This window comes from Spea bombifrons, chromosome 7 (assembly GCF_027358695.1).
Source record: "Spea bombifrons isolate aSpeBom1 chromosome 7, aSpeBom1.2.pri, whole genome shotgun sequence".
NCBI lineage: Eukaryota > Metazoa > Chordata > Amphibia > Anura > Pelobatidae > Spea > Spea bombifrons.
The window spans coordinates 449,957-471,155 of NC_071093.1; the positions used below are offsets into that span (position 1 = coordinate 449,957).

A 21,199-nucleotide genomic window follows, 5' to 3' on the forward strand; every position below is an offset into this window, starting at 1 on the left:
AAACAAACGATCTCTTAGGCAGGAGAGACGCCCACCGGACAGGATCAATAATCACATTTATTTCAGAAATATATAAAGTGTTCGAAAAAATATACAAAGCCATCAATTTACTGATTTCTGTATTTTTGTAAAGATTTTTGCTTTTAAAAACACATTTAATTTCAATAAACAAAGTGATTGGGTTGCTGCGTCTCATCCGAGTTTCTATATTTTTCTACTTCCTCCCCTCTTAAAAATCAATTCAAAACGATATTATTTTACCCCCCACCCCGCTGTCACGGCCTGGTTCTTTTGTCACGTGACAATTAAGGCGTTCCCGGCAAAAATTACGAATGAGGCAAAATGTACGAGTTAATTACCTCTGTTTCTTATTGAGTTATAAAAAGTGTTAAAGGCACAAGAGGTGGAACAGCAGCTTTAAACAACACGGCGTTCTTTTTCCTCAATCCTAACTCTGCTGTGACATCTGAACAAGAGACCTCTGAGGCTTTGAAAGTTGATTGTAAAGCTGGTTCTCTGAATCCCTCGGCCGATAACCGGCTGATAACGATAGAGCGGGGAACCCGAACTGTATTTAGAGATTAAACGTAGGAGCCGCGGGGGCCGTTCCATTTACAGGTGAAGAGGAAGCGCGGGAGAGCGCGATAACGGTCAAAAATGACAAAGGTTTTAGGACCTGACGCCGAATCCACCAAACTTCCGTAGAGCTCTAATTCGTCGGAGCCGACGGCGGGCGGCAGGGGGCAGGAGCTCCTTCCTTCGGTGAATTTACCGACCGTGACCTCAGCTTGGAAGATATAAACGAGGCTGCCGGGGTCTGGGAGCGCGGCCCCCCCCTCCAGCGCGTCGGTGAGGCTTCTGTGGAAATAAATCCCGGCTCCGTACTTCGAACCTGAAATAGAGAGAAAAATAAAAAACGTGAATTTTACACGATTTACACGGATGTTTAACGCGCGGCGCGGGGAATTTCATTCATTCTGCTGTAAAGCAACAAGCAGCGGGGGGGTTTGGATGCTGAGGGTGGAGTCTGCATTTCCCAGGACCGCCTACAGTGGCGACCTCCAGGTCAGCAGAAAAATTGGGGAAAATGGGACAATTAGAACAAAAAAACCCATTTCTTAGCTGCTATGTGACATCACATGCGGGTGATTCATATTCCCTCTATGACATCATGACCATACATGCAAATGACCTGGGCAGTGTGGGAGGGGTTACTACCACCTGTCTCCACCCACCTACGGCACATGAGTAGAGTCTGTGAAATCCCACTCTGCAGATTAGTCGGCAGCACTCGGCAGGAACGCGCATGTACAACGTGCGAACGCCGCTTCCCGAGGCGGAAAAGTCTTTGTTCCCTCTTTTTGATCGGTTAACAGCAGCCAGGGGGCCGTTCTCTATCCTCTCCATCTGAAACAATCAAAAAAGTGAAGCAGGCAGCCGACGGCCCCCGAGTCCCCTCACCCCAGGGGTGCCAGGAGAGGGGCAGGAGCCACTGGCAAACACGCACACATTATAAACACGCACACACACTGCACACAGGAGGGTTAGGAACTGACAGCCAGACTGGTGCAGCCCCAGGGCCCCTGTCCCACTCTCCCCCCTTGATGTCCCTCTCTCCCCTCCTGATGCCCCTCTCTCTCTCCCCCTGATGTCCCTCTCTCCTCCCCTGATGCCCCTCTCCCCCCTTTGATGCCCCCCCCCTTGATGCCCCTCTCTCCTCCCCTGATGCCCCTCTTTTCTACGAGCTCTGAATGTTTGCTGGGTATGAGGGTATCGCAGGATCCTACAGACCATTATTCTTCTGAATGCCCCACCCAGTAACACAAATAACCCCGCCCCAGGCACACCCCTAACCACACCTCCTAGAGCAAAAGTGCCCCCTTTCTATGCGACATGTTGGGATCCGCATTACCTCTGACCCCAAACCTAATAACCTCAGCCATCCACGTACCTTCAGAAGCGTAAGATTCGCTGTCGTAAACTCATTCTTTTTCTCTTGAAATTGGGGGCAGCCGCCATCCAGCGTCTCTCTCACCAGCGGGGGCCACGGGGCCGTCACCCGCTCCTGGGATCCGCTCTTCGCGGAATATAAAGGGCCTGAAAAGACAAACGACCTTAACGGACCAGTCAATGGGTTAATAGGCATGGCTTCTAAACGGTGCGTGCGGACCCCGGTGCCGGCAGCCCAGCCGGGAAATCACACGGGATCTTCCCCCGGAGAAACTCAAGGAATCCAAGGGCCCTAAAAATAAGATTTAATGGGGCCACCTCAAGTGGGACGAATCTCATATTATTTTTAAGAATATAATTATTGGGGTCCGGGGGGGATATAAGGAGTTGTGTCCCATATTGTACATTGTAACTCGATCACGTGAGGAGCACTAAATCTTCCTAATGGAGGGTCTGGAGGGCCGAGGGACCCCTGACTGTGGCCCTATGCGCAATAGCACAGGCCACATACCCCAAAGCCCATCCACACGTTGAGGTAATCGGGTTAATGCCGTGGCACCCCGCGCTGGCGTACGTCAGGGTTTTTTAGTAACAATAATGAAAGAGCCCTTAAAGCAGCTCCGCGTGAACCAGAGATATCGGCTTCTCCCGCCACCCCAGGGGATCCTCATCCAGGATGCTTTTCTGCAGTAAATATACGTCATGGGGCAGCCATGTCCCCAAAAGTATTTTCTTACCCTGCGTCAGTGATCCCTTCTCCGGGGTAATGGGGTCAGGGTTCTGGTGTCTCTGCGTCCCGTTCACGTTGGACCAACGCACAGCGTTCTGGATCAGATCCTCCTCCAGCATTCTAAGGAGCTCCTCCTGAACCCTGAGTAGATCCTTCTCCACCTGCACCACGGCCCTCACCTTAAAAACATGGAGTTTGACAGCAGGTAAGAGCCATTCGTCTCCAGACCTTAATCAGTCGCTGGTCTCGTCTTAGATTCAGGAGCCGTATGTCTATCCCATGCATGTTTAATACCCTCACTGTATTACCCTCTACCACTTCTGCTGGGAGGCTGTTCCACTTATCTACCTCCCCCTCAGTAAAGTAAAACTTCCTTCCATTCCATCTCAGCCTCTGAGCCTCTAGTGTTGGATTCCGGGCTCTTCTTGTAACTTTTCTCCCGTCCTTTATTACATTTATCTCCTATCCCCCGTCTCTCTCATCCTCACTCCCCGTCTCTCTCTCTCTCTCTCCCATCCCCTCTCTCTTCTCTTTCTCTCTCCCCTGTCTCTCTCATCCCCTCTCCCCGTCTCTCTCTCTCTCCCATCCCCTCTCTCTTCTCTTTCTCTCTCCCCTGTCTCTCCCATCCCCTCTCCCCGTCTCTCTATCTCTCTCTCCCATCCCCTCTCTCTTCTCTTTCTCTCTCCCCCGTCTCTCTCTCTCTCCCATCCCCTCTCTTCTCTTTCTCTCTCCCCTGTCTCTCTCATCCTCTCTCCCCGTCTCTCTCTCTCCCATCCCCTCTCTCTCTTCTCTTTCTCTCTCCCATCCCCTCTCTCTCTGTTCTCCCCCCAGGCTGGACATATTGAGACCCCCTTCCTGATGATCTTGATCCTGTAAACGCGTCACCTTCTCCTCCGCGTTCCCCGTTACACTCAGAGAGAAGATCCCATCGGCCAGGGACTCGGCGATCTCCACGCCAGCCGCTTCCGCCAACGCGTCGTGCTCCTTTTCCCCGAACAATACGATGTGATTGTTCCGGATGTTCGTGGTCTCGTGGCTCAGGACTGACTTCTCCAGCCAGTTCTCTGCTTCTAGAACATCTTCATAGCTCGGCCCCCTGATAATTGCGCAGATTTCTTCTACTGAGACTCCGGGCCCTGCAAATACTTCCAAAATCATGAGTGTTCGGCTGAGAGCCTCGGGTCCTAACGCTCCGTCCCTGCGAGCCCCGTGTCCTCACCTTGTGGTTCAGCTGCTTGGATTGGGAATACTCCGGGCATGCGCTGCAGCGTCGCCTTCAATATCTTTAGGGGGAAATTGAAAAAGCAGGTGTTATCATCACTAAGGAGGCACTGGGATTCACTGGGGGCACTGGTTTTCCCTGGGGGAACTGGGATTTACTGGGGGAACTGGGATTCACTGGGGGAACTGGGATTTACTGGGGGAACTGGGATTTACTGGGGGAACTGGGATTCACTGGGGGAACTGGGATTCACTGGGGGAACTGGGATTCACTGGGGCCAGAGCACAAAGCCTTTCTATCCTAATCTTAAATGCACTTCCCAGTAGAGCCGCTGGGTGCTGCCTTGGGGTGATGAGAGTCCTGGCCTGACTGTAACAAAGGGGCAGCTGCCGTCTGCCACCTGTGGGGCTGTCAGGGTGATAAATAGTCTGTAGAGGGCCGGGAATCTGGGGAAAATGTGACCCACCGTGAACATGTCCGAGTCGCCCGGGTGGATCACAAAGTGAACGTCGAGGGTCCGCACGGCTTCCTGCGCAAACTGGACCACCGTCTGCGTCATGATTTCAGCCACTGCCGGTTTGTGAAATCCCAGAAGCCCCGAGCCCAGCGCGGGGAATGAGATGGAGCGAGATCCGTGTTTCTGCGCCCGGGCCAAGCAGGCATAGATCGCTTCGCCAATATCCTGGGGTTCAGAGGAGAATGGGTTAATGTAACAATCATTACCCTATCCCTGGCATTGTCCCAGGAGCTTACACTCTGTTGGGTGAGTGGGGGATAAAAGCTGAGATCCTGCCATAAAAATCATTTACTGAAATTACCTGAAATTCTGGAAATCCACAAAGTGAAAATTAACAAATAAAAAGATCCCAGCGACTTTACGAGCAAACGAGGGAGCCCCCCGCAGACCAGCGATAGCCCCTCATCTACTGCTTTATGGCGCTAATAAATATTCCGCTACATGTTGGGCACCAAGCAGCCTAGCGGCGAACACGCGTAATAACAAGGGGCCGCGCGCTATGGAGACACAGAGTATCACATACAGGCTGCCCTAAAATCCTCATCCGCTCTCTGCACACGCGTGACCATTCTAAACACATGCTTCATACATCTGAGACGGCTTCAGATTTATATTCCCAGCTCATTCCTCCCCGAGGCGGGCTGGGGGGGGGGGGTTACGTACCGACTCTGTTGCGGACCCGGAGTATGATGTCAGTATGACGTGGTAGACGTACTCGCACGGCAGGCCGAATCCTTTTGTGGGGATCAGCGAGGATCCGCGTCTTTGTTTGAACCGATTGATCTCTTCTTGTAGCTGAGATCCGGCTCTCTGCAGAATCGCGTTGGAGATTCTCCCAAAACTGAGATTTAGGTCAGAAGATATGGAGTTTACAATAACCGTGCTCTGTGACGAGAGGCAAAAATGATTATTAGAGGGGTAGTAATAAATGATAAAGGGTGATCATTATTATTAGGTGAATCATTATAAAATCACTGGAGGGGTAACAATAATTAGTGGAGGGGTAATTAGAATGATGAGAGAGGTTATATTAACTAATAATGGAGTCATAATTATTAGAGAAGTAAACATGATTAGCATATGATTAGGGGGCAATAATATAATATTTATTAGCTCAGGGCGAGCATTAATCAGAAGAGGGGTAATACTACTTATTAGATATATTATAGCAGAAAGGATGATGCTGATAATACCGGGCCGCGCAGCCCAGCGTGAGAGTTACTTGGGGTAAATTCCTCATTCAGCTACAGACACAGATAAACTCACCGGCCATAACGCGGCATCTGCGAATCCCGAATCTGCCACCAGGGGGTGCTGTGATACCGAGACCTCTTACTAGGGGCACCGCTCTACCAGGCGCTGCCACCAGGGGTGCTGTGATACCGAGACCTCTTACTAGGGGCACTGCTCTACCAGGCGCTGCCACCAGGGGTGCTGTGATACCGAGACCTCTTACTAGGGGCACTGCTCTACCAGGCGCTGCCACCAGGGGTGCTGTGATACCGAGACCTCTTATCGGGGGCACTGCTCTACCAGGCGCTGCCACCAGGGGTGCTGTGATACCGAGACCTCTTATCGGGGGCACTGCTCTACCAGGCGCTGCCACCAGGGGGTGCTGTGATACCGAGACCTCTTATCGGGGGCACTGCTCTACCAGGCGCTGCCACCAGGGGGTGCTGACTAAATGGCTCTGGCTTTAGGGGCACTGCCTTACCAGATCCCGCTAGGCAACAGAGTCATTTAAATGTGAAAACGAGCCCTTAATACACAGCACCGAGTACATCTGACCCTCAAGCAGACACTTACGCTTTGGTCTTCGATGCATCCTACTTGAAGGTGCAGTTTCAGGCCGTTGATCCCAAAGGACTCCGCAGAGAAAGGCGCTCGGTGGGAGGAGGTCGGCGCAGGGACGGGTTGTGAAGCCCCCTCCAGGGACGCTCTGGGGTGATCTCCGGGCCCTAAGATCTGCTCACATGCGCGTGTCATGGCACCAACGGTTCTGTCATCGTTATTCACGAACCGGATTTCCCTCAGGTGATCGCATTTCACGCGGCTGCAGAAAGACGCGGCGGTTCGGACGATGATTTCTGCGCATCCGTCCAAAGGGAAACCAAATATTCCGGAGCTGACGGCCGGGATGGCCACGGAGCGGATTCTGTGGTCTCGGTTTACGTGAGACAGAACGCTCTTAATGGCGTCTTCCAGCTGCGACTCACACTTGGCCGGGCTGGACCGATCCCACCTCGGTCCCACGGCATGAATAATTTGTTTGCAGGGGAGATTTCCCCCAGATGTGACGGCAACAGACCCTGTGGGTATCCGTCCGTGGTTAGACATGTACCGAGCGCTCTCCCGCTGGACCTGCGGCCCCCCGGCCTCCGCCAGCGCCCAGGCAATGCCTCCCACATGCTGGAGATCTTCATTGGCTGCGTTCACCACGGCGTCGGCGTCCTGCTTCGTCATGTCCCCCTTCCACGTGGTGATTTTACAGCCTCCGACATTCTTCTCGTAAAACAGAACCGGAGATTCCGAGGAAGAAAGCGATTTCTGGGCTCTTGGCCCCTGAAGGCTCATCAGGCAGCCAAATTTTCCCCTGAGTAGCTGACGGAGGGCGTCCTCGCTGCCAATCAGCAGGCTGTAGGAGTTGGGGGGGAGGACGAGTCTGCGTTCTGCATCCGGCATCCTGCACTGAAAAACATCCCTGTGTTACCGGCAGCGGAACCGGCAGCGGAACCGGCAGCGGAACCGGCAGCGGATACTTTATAACTTTTATAAATAAGAGGATTCTGTTTATGGCAGCACAATATTATACCCACTAGGGGGGCAGGGGCACTATTGTACTATATATATATATATATCTATATATATCTATATACGGTATATATACCATACTATAGTCTGCCACCAGGGGGAGCAGAGGGCATTGGCATATTATAATCTACCCCCAGGGGGAGCAGAGGGCATTGCCATATTATAATCTACCCCCAGGGGGAGCAGAGGGCATTGCCATATTATAATCTACCCCCAGGGGGAGCAGAGGGCATTGCCATATTATAATCTACCCCCAGGGGGAGCAGAGGGCATTGCCATATTATAATCTACCCCCAGGGGGAGCAGAGGGCATTGGCATATTATAATCTACCCCCAGGGGGAGCAGAGGGCATTGCCATATTATAATCTACCCCCAGGGGGAGCAGAGGGCATTGCCATATTATAATCTACCCCCAGGGGGAGCAGAGGGCATTGGCATAGCCATATTATAATCTACCCCCAGGGGGAGCAGAGGGCATTGGCATATTATAATCTACCCCCAGGGGGAGCAGAGGGCATTGCCATATTATAATCTACCCCCAGGGGGAGCAGAGGGCATTGGCATTTTATAAAATGTATCAGTAAATAAATCACTGAAAGCCCCCGGGCCTCTGGGAATGGCCTGTCTTTATTTGAATGATATTTAGCTAGCTGAAAAAAAACATTACTTATAAATACACAATATATAGCAATACACGGGATAGGATAATACATGATCTTTAATAGCACGCGGGACGGGGTAATACATGATATATAATAACATGCAGGATAGGATAATTCATGATATATAATAACACAAGGGATGAGATAATACATGATATAGAATAACATGCGGGACGGGATAATACATGATATATAATAACACACGGGGTCGTATAATACATGATATATAATAACACACGGGGTGGGATAATACATGATATAATAACATGCAGGACGGGATAATACATGATATATAATAACACACGGGGTGGGGTAATACATGATATATAATAACACACGGGGTGGGGTAATACATGATATATAATAACACGCGGGGTGGGATAATACAGGATATATAATAACATGCGGGACGGGATAATACCTGATATATAATATATGATATATAATAACAGAGAAGTGATTACAGATTATGCTAACACTTTCATATTTATCATAAATTTGTATCCTGATAGATAATTATTTAGGGGTCCTTACCAATTTCACGATGCTCTCCGGTGGTATTGTGGTTGCTGGGATCTGCTCCGAAGATATAGGGGTCGGCTGGGATCTGCTCTGCAGGTATTGGGGGTGCTGGGATCTGCTCTGCAGGTATTGGGGGTGCTGGGATCTGCTCCGCAGGTATTGGGGGTGCTGGGATCTGCTCTGCAGGTATTGGGGTGTTTTGGGATCTGCTCTGCAGGTATTGGGGGTGCTGGGATCTGCTCTGCAGGTATTGGGGGTGCTGGGATCTGCTCCGCAGGTATTGGGGGTGCTGGGATCTGCTCTGCAGGTATTGGGGTGTTTTGGGATCTGCTCTGCAGGTATTGGGGGTGCTGGGATCTGCTCCGCAGGTATTGGGGGTGCTGGGATCTGCTCTGCAGGTATTGGGGTGTTTTGGGATCTGCTCTGCAGGTATTGGGGGTGCTGGGATCTGCTCTGCAGGTATTGGGGGTGCTGGGATCTGCTCTGGAGGTATTGGGGGTGCTGGGATCTGCTCCGCAGGTATTGGGGGTGCTGGGATCTGCTCCGCAGGTATTGGGGTGTTTTGGGATCTGCTCTGGATCCTTGTGAATCTGGAAGCTGTTAGTTTCTGTTCACTTTCTGCCCCTCCCTGTTACAGGAATTAAAAGTGAAAGTAAAAGGAGACCAAAAGAGAGACCGAGAGAGAGACACCGAGAGATAGACAGAGAGAGAGAGAGAGAGAGAGAGAGAGAGAGGCAGAGAGACACCGAGAGATAGACAGAGGGAGACGGGGAAGGAAGGACAGACAGACAGCAGGCAGAGTGCAGACAGATGGGTGGACAATCCACAGCTGGCGAAAACACATAGATAGAGTGCAGCTGGGGACAGGCGGACGGACGGTATGCAGGTTGGGGACAGGCGGACGGACGGCATGCAGGTTGGGGACAGACGGACGGACGGCATGCAGGTTGGGGACAGACGGACGGACGGCATGCAGGTTGGGGACAGACGGACGGACGGCATGCAGGTTGGGGACAGACGGACGGGCGGCATGCAGGTTGGGGACAGGCGGACGGACGGTATGCAGGTTGGGGACAGACAGACGGACGGCATGCAGGTTGGGGACAGACGGACGGACGGTATGCAGGTTGGGGACAGACGGACGGACGGTATGCAGGTTGAGGACAGACGGACGGACGGTATGCAGGTTGGGGACAGACGGACGGACGGTATGCAGGTTGGGGACAGACGGACGGACGGTATGCAGGTTGGGGACAGACGGACGGACGGCATGCAGGTTGGGGACACGGCCCTGATAGTGGACTGCGTCGGGAGTGACGTCGATATCGTGGTGACCGTTCCACGTTCCTGGCCGGAAAAATCCCGCGTAATTCTGCAAAAATATTTCCAGTCGCGCAGGAAGTCTTGCGGGGGGGAGTGTGATGTCATCGGAGTGGATGAGCGGACGTACAGAGTGACTTTCCGGCAGAAAGAGGGTGAGTGCGACTTATACGCGACATGCGCAGAGATGAATGTAGAGCGCACGGCGACTCGTCGTATTCTTTACACATAGCGCCAGCATGTTCCGTAGCGCTGTACAGCGCGATACTTCCGTCACTTCGTCGAGCTTTGGCCCAACCGTCTCTCACTGGCTGGACAGCCCCCGCGGGGTTAACTGACGTGCTGGCGGAGATATTACACGCGTGGAACCGGCGCCGCCCCCCCAGACATCCCGTTATTTCGTTATTTTATTGTCTTTATTTGTAAAATAAAATCGGGTTATTTTGAGATTTTTTGATTAGAAGAGCGTCCGGTGCGAACATTTACTGTTTTTTTTTAGCAAAATAGCATTTACTGCTTTACCCTGAAGAGGTTTTCAGGGGGCAAATAGTTACCCGGGAGGGCAGCCCCAGTCACCGGACTCTCCCCCTCCGCAGCTTTACAGCCCTCCCTGCTCTTAATGGTAGGAGGTAGAACGGTGGCTCGTGGCGTTGCGGTCGGTGGCCGCTTGGGGTAAAGATTTCCCCCGACAGATGCGGACCCTTCAAGTATTCATATATTGGGGGAGATGGACCCAGTTTGGCCCCGGTCTGTACAATTTAACAATTGATGCCAAATAACAAAGAGAGCGTTGAGTCCTCGGCCGAGCGCTAAGGTGTGAAGCAGGCAATAATATCGCAGGTTTTATAAATCACTAGATTTGTGTTTTTTATGTATTTAGATAAACAAAACGTGCTGCGCAGGCTGAGGAGCGCGATTGAGGCGGATGGCAGGACGCTGGACATCGTGGTCGGGAGCGAACGGCAATCAGTAACGGCCGATAGGGACGGCGCTTGTCGTCATAAACTGACGGAGAGAAGAGACGATCCCAAGGACCGAAGAGACGATCCCAAGGACAGAAGAGACGATCCCAAGGACAGAAGAGACGATCCCAAGGACAGAAGAGACGATCCCAAGGACAGAAGAGACGATCCCAAGGACCGAAGAGACGATCCCAAGGACCGAAGAGACGATCCCAAGGACAGAAGAGACGATCCCAAGGACAGAAGAGACGATCCCAAGGACAGAAGAGACGATCCCAAGGACAGAAGAGACGATCCCAAGGACCGAAGAGACGATCCCAAGGACAGAAGAGACGATGGCGGGCGTCCCAAAAGAGCTGGGGACCCAACAGTCTTCTCCAGAAATAACCCCCATCAGGATGCCCCTAAAGAGGTGACAACCACAGAAAAACATCTACACAAACACACACTGCCTCCACTCCCTCGCAACACTAACCCTGGGCTCACTCCTGACACCATCACTAACACACACTCACACTGACACCATCCACTAACACACACTCACACCATCCACTAACACACACTCACACTGACACCATACACTAACACACACTCACACTGACACCATCCACTAACACACACTCACACTGACACCATCCACTAACACACACTCACACTGACACCATACACAAACACACACTGACACCATCCACTAACACACACTCACACTGACACCATACACAAACACACACTGACACCATCCACTAACACACACTCACACCATCCACTAACACACACTGACACCATCCACTAACACACACTCACACTCACACCATCCACTAACACAGGCTTGGGTTTTAACGAGTTTTGGTTTCCCGCGAAAGTCTTTTTGTCTCAAAACGAAACGACTGTTTGTGTTTCTTTCAGATCTTCACCAGAGTGTCCGTGACGCTAAACGCCGACTTCGTTACCAAGGAGCTCATAAGGGGGATGTTGGAGAAATTCCCATCCCTCCGGGTGACCAAGGAATCCCCGCCGGGCATCGAGGAGGTGACGGGGACTTTTCACGAAATCGAGAAAGTTCATAAATATTTCTGCCAACGAGTTCTGGAGGAGACTCCTGCGCGGCGCTGGGACAGAAATGTGACTCTCCCCACACCGCTCTATGAGTACTTCAGCGAGGTTTACTCAGAGGACATCGACAGAATCAAGAGGGAATGGAAGGTGGAACTCGAAAGGATTGACGAGCCGACAGACTGCACCAAAATAACCATAACGTCCGGAGAATCCGACTCGTGCACCGAGAGAGCCCAACAAGCCATCTCCGACGTCATTCAGAAGATCACATCCGACTGGGACCAGACCCTAGCAAGACCCCCGCTCCAAAAAATGCCCTCTGGTCAAGAGTTCAGACTGCGCATGAGGAAGCTTTTCCCTAAAACGTTACCCATTATGCACCCGGACACCGTGACCCTCCGCGGCCCAGCGGCAGAAGTTCTGCTGGCCCGGAATTTCATTGAAGCCGGCGGAAGGAACTCGGCTCCGTTTCCAAATCCGGTGACCATCAAGAGCTCGACGGCCGCTGATCTGACAGTGAGAGCGAGACACCTGGAGATCGTAAAGAGACTCCGATCCGCAGAGATCAGGGAGATCGAGCAGAAATATAACGTGACGATGGACGAGACGGCCTCGGGTCCGCAGGAGGTGTGCGTGAGATTCAGCCGCGCAGGTGGACACCTTGACCTCGGAGCGCATGCATCTCAGATCTTCCTGTGTTTGCTGCAGGCGACCATCGCTGAGGCAGAGGGGCAAGACTTCAAAGAACGGATCCTGCCGGAAGGAACCGACATGACGTCTAAATGCAGCGGACAAGAAGCCCCAACCACGTCTTCCAGCCGCGCATCAAATGATGAGAGTAATTCCGCCCGGCCCCCAGGAGGAAGCCGCTTAGGAGACGGGGCCACAGGAGACACCGGCCAAGAGAATAAGAAGAGCGCGGGCGAGGAGGAGGAGGAGCGGTGCCCCATTTGCCTGGACGCTTTCACAGAGAGAGAAGTTCTGCCCAAATGCAATCACGCATTCTGCAAAACGTGTTTAGAGAGCTGCATGGCGTCCAAACCCGTGTGCCCGGTGTGCAACGTGGCCTACGGCACGGTAACCGGAACCCAGCCGGACGGAACCATGAAAGAAACCATTCTGGCGTCTTCTCTGCCGGGATATCGGTGCAAAACCATCCAAATTACATACGTGATCCCCGACGGTACCCAGGGGGTAAGAGCACACGGGAGACTCATCGTAAACCATATATCACATACCTGCAGGGGTATAAGGGGTCTCAGGGAGCACGGCTGGGGGGCATTAAATATACGGTATATATATACGTGTTGGCTTTGGCCGGGTGGATGAGGATCGGGAGTCTTGGCCGCTAATCGTCTTTTATCCGCTTTCTGCCCCAATCTCTTCCAATTATTTTTCATCCATAAAACATATTTTTTATTTTGTGATTATTCAGCCAAATCACCCCAATCCAGGGCGCAGATTCCAGGGCACGTCCCGCACGGCGTATTTACCCGACGACCAGGAGGGCCGGGAGCTTCTCCTCCTGCTGAAAAAAGCTTTCAACCAAAAATTAATCTTTACGATCGGCGAATCCCGAACCACCGGAGCGAGCGACCGCGTCACCTGGAACGACATTCACCACAAGACCAGCGTTCATGGCGGCCCGACCAAGTAACGCCCCGTTCAGTGATAATTATACAGAGCAGGGGGGGTATCTGTGTTATATACAGAGCAGGGGGGGTATCTGTGTTATATACAGAGCAGGGGGGTATCTGTGTTATATACAGAGCAGGGGGGGTATCTGTGTTATATACCGGGCAGGGGGGTATCTGTGTTATATACAGAGCAGGGGGGTATCTGTGTTATATACAGAGCAGGGGGGGTATCTGTGTTATATACAGAGCAGGGGGGGTATCTGTGTTATATACAGAGCAGGGGGGGTATCTGTGTTATATACAGAGCAGGGGGGTATCTGTGTTATATACAGAGCAGGGGGGGTATCTGTGTTATATACCGGGCAGGGGGGTATCTGTGTTATATACAGAGCAGGGGGGTATCTGTGTTATATACAGAGCAGGGGGGGTATCTGTGTTATATACAGAGCAGGGGGGGTATCTGTGTTATATACAGAGCAGGGGGGGTATCTGTGTTATATACAGAGCAGGGGGGTATCTGTGTTATATACAGAGCAGGGGGGGTATCTGTGTTATATACCGGGCAGGGGGGTATCTGTGTTATATACCGGGCAGGGGGGTATCTGTGTTATATACAGAGCAGGGGGGGGTATCTGTGTTATATACAGAGCAGGGGGGTATCTGTGTTATATACAGAGCAGGGGGGGTATCTGTGTTATATACAGAGCGGGGGGTATCTGTGTTATATAAAGAGCAGGGGGGGTATCTGTGTTATATACAGAGCAGGGGGGTATCTGTGTTATATACAGAGCAGGGGGGTATCTGTGTTATATACAGAGCAGGGGGGGTATCTGTGTTATATACCGGGCAGGGGGGTATCTGTGTTATATACAGAGCAGGGGGGTATCTGTGTTATATACAGAGCAGGGGGGTATCTGTGTTATATACAGAGCGGGGGGGTATCTGTGTTATATACAGAGCAGGGGGGTATCTGTGTTATATACAGAGCGGGGGGGTATCTGTGTTATATACCGGGCAGGGGGGTATCTGTGTTATATACCGGGCAGGGGGGTATCTGTGTTATATACCGGGCAGGGGGTATCTGTGTTATATACAGAGCAGGGGGGTATCTGTGTTATATACAGAGCGGGGGGGTATCTGTGTTATATACAGAGCAGGGGGGGTATCTGTGTTATATACAGAACGGGGGGGTATCTGTGTTATATACAGAACGGGGGGGTATCTGTGTTATATACAGAGCAGGGGGGTATCTGTGTTATATACAGGGCGGGGGGGGGGGTATCTGTGTTATATACAGGGCGGGGGGGGTATCTGTGTTATATACAGGGTGTGTGGGGGGGTATCTGTGTTATATACAGGGCGGGGGGGGGGTATCTGTGTTATATACAGGGTGTGTGGGGGGGTATCTGTGTTATATACAGGGTGTGTGGGGGGGGGTATCTGTGTTATATACAGGGTGTGTGGGGGGGTATCTGTGTTATATACAGGGTGTGGGGGGGTATCTGTGTTATATACAGGGTGTGTGGGGGGGGTATCTGTGTTATATACAGGGTGTGGGGGGGTATCTGTGTTATATACAGGGCGGGGGGAGGTATCTGTGTTATATACAGGGTGTGTGGGGGGGGTATCTGTGTTATATACAGGGTGTGGGGGGGGGTATCTGTGTTATATACAGGGTGTGGGGGGGTATCTGTGTTATATACAGGGTGTGTGGGGGGGGTATCTGTGTTATATACAGGGTGTGTGGGGGGGGGGTATCTGTGTTATATACAGGGTGTGTGGGGGGGTATCTGTGTTATATACAGGGTGTGTGGGGGGGGTATCTGTGTTATATACAGGGTGTGGGGGGGGTATCTGTGTTATATACAGAGCGGGGGGGTATCTGTGTTATATACAGGGTGTGTGGGGGGTATCTGTGTTATATACAGGGTGTGTGGGGGGGGGGTATCTGTGTTATATACAGGGTGTGTGGGGGGTATCTGTGTTATATACAGAGCGGGGGGGGGTATCTGTGTTATATACAGAGCAGGGGGGGTATCTGTGTTATATACAGGGTGTGTGGGGGGGGTATCCGTGTTATATACAGGGTGTGTGGGGGGGGTATCTGTGTTATATACAGGGTGTGGGGGGGGGTATCTGTGTTATATACAGAGCGGGGGGGTATCTGTGTTATATACAGGGTGTGTGGGGGGGGGGTATCTGTGTTATATACAGGGTGTGTGGGGGGGGGTATCCGTGTTATATACAGGGCGGGGGGTATCTGTGTTATATACAGGGTGTGGGGGGGTATCTGTGTTATATACAGGGTGTGTGGGGGGGGTATCTGTGTTATATACAGGGTGTGGGGGGGGTATCTGTGTTATATACAGGGTGTGTGGGGGGGTATCTGTGTTATATACAGGGTGTGTGGGGGGGGGTATCCGTGTTATATAGAGGGCGCGGTAATATTTGCGGTATTTGTTGCAGTTTCGGGTATCCGGACCCCCGGTATATGAAACGACTTCGCGATGAACTGAAAGCCAAAGGAATCGAGTGATCGCCGCGTCCGTTGAACCCACTGCCCCCCCCACGGGGTCGCTCTCTTTTTTGGGGGGGTTTCCTTTATCTCAGGTGATTGGAAACTCGCGATTATCGGCTCTCCCTCCTCAATAAAATAAACTCATAAAACAAATCGACCCTTTATTCCCTCGCCGGGGGGGGGGCACTCGCACGCTACCAAATACCCCGCACCCCTCCAAATACCCCGCACCCTACCAAATACCCCGCAACGTACCAAATACCCCGCACGCTACCAAACACCCCGCAACGTACCAAATACCCCGCACCCCTCCAAATACCCCGCACCCTACCAAATACCCCGCACCCTACCAAATACCCCGCACGCTACCAAACACCCCGCACCCTACCAAATACCCCGCAACGTACCAAATACCCCGCACCCTACCAAACACCCCGCACCCCACCAAACACCCCGCACCCTACCAAATACCCCGCACCCCACCAAACACCCCGCACCCTACCAAATACCCCGCACCCCACCAAACACCCCGCACCCTACCAAATACCCCGCAACGTACCAAATACCCCGCACCCTACCAAATACCCCGCACCCTACCAAACACCCCGCACCCTACCAAATACCCCGCACCCCACCAAACACCCCGCACCCTACCAAACACCCCGCACCCTACCAAACACCCCGCACCCTACCAAACACCCCGCACCCTACCAAATACCCCGCACCCTACCAAACACCCCGCACCCTACCAAATACCCCGCACCCTACCAAACACCCCGCACCCTACCAAATACCCCGCACCCTACCAAACACCCCGCACCCTACCAAACATCCCGCACCCCACCAAACACCCCGCACGCTACCAAACACCCCGCACCCTACCAAATACCCCGCAACGTACCAAATACCCCGCACCCTACCAAATACCCCGCACCCTACCAAACACCCCGCACCCTACCAAACACCCCGCACCCTACCAAACACCCCGCACCCTACCAAATACCCCGCACCCTACCAAACACCCCGCACCCCACCAAACACCCCGCACCCTACCAAATACCCCGCACCCTACCAAATACCCCGCACCCTACCAAACACCCCGCACACTACCAAACACCCCGCACCCTACCAAATACCCCGCACGCTACCAAACACCCCGCACCCTACCAAATACCCCGCACCCTACCAAATACCCCGCACCCTACCAAACACCCCGCACACTACCAAATACCCTGCACGCTACCAAACACCCCGCACCCTACCAAATACCCCGCAACGTACCAAATACCCCGCACCCTACCAAATACCCCGCACCCTACCAAACACCCCGCACCCCACCAAACACCCCGCACCCTACCAAACACCCCGCACCCTACCAAATACCCCGCACCCTACCAAACACCCCGCACCCTACCAAATACCCCGCACCCTACCAAATACCCCGCACCCCACCAAATACCCCGCAACGTAGCAAATACCCCGCACCCCACCAAACACCCCGCACCCTACCAAATACCCCGCACCCTACCAAATACCCCGCACCCTACCAAATACCCCGCACCCCACCAAACACCCCGCACCCTACCAAATACCCCGCACGCTACCAAACACCCCGCACCCTACCAAACACCCCGCACCCTACCAAACACCCCGCACCCCACCAAATACCCCGCACGCTACCAAACACCCCGCACCCTACCAAACACCCCGCACCCTACCAAATACCCCGCACCCTACCAAACACCCCGCACCCTACCAAACACCCCGCACCCCACCAAATACCCCGCACGCTACCAAACACCCCGCACCCTACCAAACACCCCGCACCCCACCAAATACCCCGCACGCTACCAAACACGCCGCACCCTACCAAATACCCCGCACCCTACCAAACACCCCGCACCCTACCAAATACCCCGCACCCTACCAAACACCCCGCACCCTACCAAACACCCCGCACCCTACCAAATACCCCGCACCCTACCAAACACCCCGCACCCTACCAAATACCCCGCACCCTACCAAATACCCCGCACCCTACCAAACACCCCGCACCCCACCAAACACCCCGCACCCTACCAAACACCCCGCACCCTACCAAACACCCCGCACCCCACCAAATACCCCGCACGCTACCAAACACCCCGCACCCCACCAAATACCCCGCACCCTACCAAATACCCCGCACGCTACCGAACACCCCGCACGCTACCGAACACCCCGCACCCTACCAAATACCCCGCACCCTACCAAATACCCCGCACGCTACCAAACACCCCGCACCCTACCAAATACCCCGCACCCTACCAAACACCCCGCACCCTACCAAACACCCCGCACCCTACCAAATACCCCGCACCCTACCAAATACCCCGCACCCTACCAAATACCCCGCACCCCACCAAACACCCCGCACCCTACCAAACACCCCGCACCCCACCAAATACCCCGCACCCTACCAAATACCCCGCACCCTACCAAACACCCCGCACCCTACCAAACACCCCGCACCCCACCAAACACCCCGCACCCCACCAAACACCCCGCACCCTACCAAACACCCCGCACCCTACCAAACACCCCGCACCCTACCAAATACCCCGCACCCTACCAAATACCCCGCACCCTACCAAACACCCCGCACCCCACCAAACACCCCGCACCCTACCAAACACCCCGCACCCTACCAAACACCCCGCACCCCACCAAACACCCCGCACGCTACCAAACACCCCGCACCCCACCAAACACCCCGCACCCCACAAAATACCCCGCAACGTACCAAATACCCCGCACCCCACCAAATACCCCGCACCCTACCAAATACCCCGCAACGTACCAAATACCCCGCACCCTACCAAATACCCCGCACCCTACCAAATACCCCGAACGCTACCAAATACCCCGCACCCCACCAAATACCCCGCACCCCACCAAATACCCCGCACCCTACCAAACACCCCGCACCCTACCAAATACCCCGCACGCTACCAAATACCCCGCAACGTACGAAATACCCCGCACCCCACCAAATACCCCGCACCCTACCAAACACCCCGCACCCTACAAAACACCCCGCACCCTACCAAATACCCCGCACCCTACCAAACACCCCGCACCCTACCAAATACCCCGCACCCTACCAAACACCCCGCACCCTACCAAATACCCCGCACCCTACCAAATACCCCGCACCCTACCAAATACCCCGCACCCTACCAAACACCCCGCACCCTACCAAATACCCCGCAACATACCAAATACCCCGCACCCTACCAAACACCCCGCACCCTACCAAACACCCCGCAACGTACCAAACACCCCGCACCCTACCAAACACCCCGCACCCTACCAAACACCCCGCACCCCACCAAACACCCCGCACCCTACCAAATACCCCGCACCCCACCAAATACCCCGCACCCTACCAAACACCCCGCACCCTACCAAATACCCCGCACCCTACCAAACACCCCGCACGCTACCAAATACCCCGCACGCTACCAAATACCCCGCACGCTACCAAACACCCCGCAACGTACCAAACACCCCGCTCGCTACCAAACACCCCGCACCCTACCAAATACCCCGCACCCTACCAAATACCCCGCACCCTACCAAACACCCCGCACCCTACCAAACACCCCGCAACGTACCAAACACCCCGCACCCTACCAAACACCCCGCACCCTACCAAATACCCCGTAACGTACCAAATACCCCGCACCCTACCAAACACCCCGCACCCTACCAAATACCCCGCACCCTACCAAACAACCCGCAACGTACCAAACACCCCGCACCCCACCAAATACCCCGCAACGTACCAAATACCCCGCACCCTACCAAACACCCCGCACCCCACCAAATACCCCGCACCCTACCAAACACCCCGCACCCTACCAAACACCCCGCACCCTACCAAACACCCCGCACGCTACCAAATACCCCGCACGCTACCAAACACCCCGCACCCTACCAAATACCCCGCACCCCACCAAATACCCCGCATGCTACCAAACACGCCGCACCCCACCAAATACCCCGCACGCTACCAAACACCCCGCACCCTACCAAATACCCCGCACCCCACCAAATACCCCGCATGCTACCAAACACCCCGCACCCTACCAAACACCCCGCACCCTACCAAATACCCCGCACCCTACCAAACACCCCGCACCCTACCAAATACCCCGCACGCTACCAAACACCCCGCACCCTACCAAATACCCCGCACCCTACCAAATACCCCGCACCCTACCAAATACCCCGCACCCCACCAAACACCCCGCACCCTACCAAATACCCCGCACCCTACCAAACACCCCGCACCCTACCAAACACCCCGCACCCTACCAAATACCCCGCACCCCACCAAATACCCCGCACCCTACCAAACACCCCGCACCCTACCAAATACCCCGCACCCTACCAAACACCCCGCAACGTACCAAATACCCCGCACCCCCGTAGGCAAAGAGGAAAGGAATGTTTATTCTTGCTGGCATTTCCAAGGTTTTGGACAAAAGGTCTTTGTTGGGGGCCACAAAACAAAGATCAGAAGAGCCCCCCCGACGCGTAACCTGATTGGGGGCCACAATCCAAAGAGTGAGATAATGGAAGATATCTCAGGGCAGAGGTTAATCATACAGGTGCTGCCACTAACCTGAGATAAACCAACTCCAACCAAATGCCCTGTGAAAAAAAAACGAGTCCCGGCTCCACGTCATTAAAGCAGCTGTCTGTACACATAGTTAATCATTACTTGTATGCAGGCGTGTTTGTTGCGTGTGTACGGATTATAAATATCACAGCTATTCCTCTTAGCGATCTGTGTATGAAGGTCATATCCTGAGGCTTCTCTTACTGCACTGCAGGACCAGCTGACTTATATCTATGGCTACAGGACAAGCCCTGCCATAAAGCAGTCAGCACAGTGCCGTAGGGGGTTCGCTGGGGTCGCGGCTCCGTGCAGCCGGCCAAGTTCTTCCCACCAAACTCCTCCAGCCGCGGGTCTATGGAGCTCGTTGTGTGCGCCGGGCGCCGTCACGCTGGGGCGGAAAAGGGTTCCCCCCAAACTGCCCCCACAAAGCGTGATGCCGAGCATCGTCCAAAATGTCTTGGGATGTCCCCTTCAGCTCACCGCACAGAACCCGACCCCAGCGACCCCCAACGGGATGACCCGGAACGGAGATTGTGAGCCGGCGCCTCGTCCAACATCAGCCCTCACCTCACAAACGGGCAAAAATCCCACAGAAACGCCCCAAAAAGAGCGGAAGCCGTTATAT

General features: G+C 53.8%; 2 protein-coding genes across 2 annotated transcripts; one reads left to right on the forward strand and one right to left on the reverse strand.

Moving 5' to 3' along the window:
* Positions 1-39: 39 nt before the first annotated feature.
* Positions 40-7,100, reverse strand: PARP9 (poly(ADP-ribose) polymerase family member 9). The gene is made up of 9 exons (XM_053471161.1): positions 6,226-7,100; positions 5,083-5,304; positions 4,369-4,584; positions 3,900-3,963; positions 3,566-3,816; positions 2,688-2,859; positions 1,913-2,097; positions 1,236-1,407; positions 40-892 (listed from the first exon to the last, which is right to left on the reverse strand). The coding sequence occupies exons 1-9, from the start codon at positions 6,991-6,993 to the stop codon at positions 582-584; spliced, it is 2,361 nt and encodes a 786-aa protein (XP_053327136.1). The 5' UTR covers positions 6,994-7,100; the 3' UTR covers positions 40-581.
* A 2,083-nt stretch (positions 7,101-9,183) lies between these two features.
* DTX3L (deltex E3 ubiquitin ligase 3L) lies at positions 9,184-16,055 on the forward strand. The gene is made up of 5 exons (XM_053471163.1): positions 9,184-9,890; positions 10,616-11,039; positions 11,561-12,947; positions 13,189-13,406; positions 15,857-16,055. The coding sequence occupies exons 1-5, from the start codon at positions 9,296-9,298 to the stop codon at positions 15,924-15,926; spliced, it is 2,694 nt and encodes an 897-aa protein (XP_053327138.1). The 5' UTR covers positions 9,184-9,295; the 3' UTR covers positions 15,927-16,055.
* Positions 16,056-21,199: the final 5,144 nt, after the last annotated feature.